Genomic DNA, 1,954 nt, shown 5'->3' on the forward strand with positions numbered 1-1,954 from the left:
TATATATATATATATATATATATATATATATATTGCACGCCAGGAAAACAGTGTTGTTCAATAAGGGTTTGGCCTAGGTCAAGCAATCCGACCCCGTGGGCTCCTTTGATGTAGCGATGGGGCCCTATGACAGCGCTGATGTATATCCTTGATACTCTTAAGAAAAAGTTCCCCTCTGTCGTCTTTGGTCTCTACAGAGACAACGCCTTGGCCATCGCTTGAGGAGCAAACGGTCACACACTAGACAGGCTTAGGAAAGATCTAATTAGCACACTTACCTCCATGGGATTAAAAATCACCATCGAGACCAACCTCACCACCGCAGATTTCTAAGATCGCTCGACTTGGGCTCCGGTACACACAGGTCCTACCGCAAGCTAAATGAGAGGCCACAGTACAACAATGCAGCCTCCTGTTACCCACCCATCGTGTTTAAAAACCCGGTGAAGAGTGTTAGTAAGAGGATCACGAACCTTTACTCCAGCCAAGAGATTTTTGATGCAGCAGCCCCTATTATAACGAGACCTTAGGTGCTAGCAGATTTAGGGACCGCATCTCCTACATGCCAGGCCCCAACATCCGTAGAAGTAAGTACCACAGAAATATCATTTGGTTCCCCCCACCACCACCACTTCTAACATAACGTCTGTAGGTAGGATATTCCTTAAGTTAATAAACATTTCACTAGTTCACATAGCTACGGACTCATTTTCAACAGGCACAACCTCCAGGTCTCTTTTAGCTATGCCCCCAATATTAAGAGCATTCTAGTTAGCACCTCTACACCACGAGCGGAGGCAGGATGTTGATGCAGGGACCGCAACAGATGCCCAGTGAAGGGCCACTGCGAAACCAAGGGAGTTGTCTGTAAAGCTGAGGTATTGGCCGACCCTAACAGCAACAGCAATATCAGCAGCTCCTCTAACGGCGACCACACTAGCAGGGACGTCAGTACCAATACTAGCAACAGCAGAAACGCAAACAGAACCAACAGCACCATCGCCAGCGACAACATTAATGACAGCAATGGCAGTACCCCTAACGACAACAGCAGCTTACCTAACGGCTACGTCTACAGCAGCAGGCCCGACAGTTCCAATAGCAGCAGAGGCAGTACCATCGCCAGCAATAACAGCAATAACAGCGACGTCAGTATCCCTAACGGAAATAACAGCAGAAACATCAATGATATCTACAACTGCAATGATAGCGCCTCCATCAATGGTGATAGCCATAACAACGGCACCTTTGCCAACATCGGCAGTGGCGGGACCAACACCATCGCCACCTCCAGTGATTCCAGCACCAGCAGCGTCAGCACCAGCAACGCCAGCAGCAACAGCGCCAGTCCCAGCAACAGCGGCGACAGTGACGCCAACACCAACAGATGCACCACCGCCAACAAGCGACTACGGAGATGCATCGGCTGTTCCGGGAACTCGTTCAAACGACGCCTCTCCAACCACAGATCCTCCGTCAGGATACCGGAAAGGAGATTCGTCACGTCATTAGCCAGCCATGTATGGCAGCTAATAGACGAAAGGATTCCATATACATCATGGAGAATCCAGGTCCCTACATTAACGGAATCAACCACTTTGAATTATGCATAGCGGAACGGGTGAGGATTCTAAAGGACTCCCTCGACCCAGGAAACATCCTGAATTTCAGAACGGAGGTCTTCGGACCGCGTTTACATTTTAGGAAATTCCTGCTAGCCTATTGAAACCCACGGGTGATCAATAGACAAAGAGACACAACCCCCATTGTTGACATCGGCAATCGATAACCAAAAAGAGACAATCCCCTTTGTTGATTCCGATAAAATAAGTTCAGGCTTACAAAGAATAAGTCCTGGGGTCGATTTCTTCGACTAAAGGCGGTGCTCCAGCATGGCCGCAGTCAAATGACTGAAACAAATAAAAGAATATATATATATATATATATATATATA

General features: G+C 47.6%; 1 protein-coding gene across 1 annotated transcript; it reads left to right on the top strand.

Annotated features, from left to right (window-relative positions):
* Nucleotides 1-1,026: 1,026 nt before the first annotated feature.
* Nucleotides 1,027-1,512, top strand: LOC106876846 (uncharacterized). The gene has a single exon (XM_014925567.1). It carries the CDS (start codon nt 1,027-1,029, stop codon nt 1,510-1,512), a length of 486 nt encoding a protein of 161 aa, XP_014781053.1.
* Nucleotides 1,513-1,954: the final 442 nt, after the last annotated feature.

Source organism: Octopus bimaculoides, chromosome 2 (genome assembly GCF_001194135.2).
Source record: "Octopus bimaculoides isolate UCB-OBI-ISO-001 chromosome 2, ASM119413v2, whole genome shotgun sequence".
NCBI lineage: Eukaryota > Metazoa > Mollusca > Cephalopoda > Octopoda > Octopodidae > Octopus > Octopus bimaculoides.

Coding starts and splice junctions, on each gene's coding strand:
- LOC106876846 (XM_014925567.1), top strand. CDS start 1,027: ATGGCAGTACCCCTAACGACAACAGCAGCTTACCTAACGGCTACGTCT.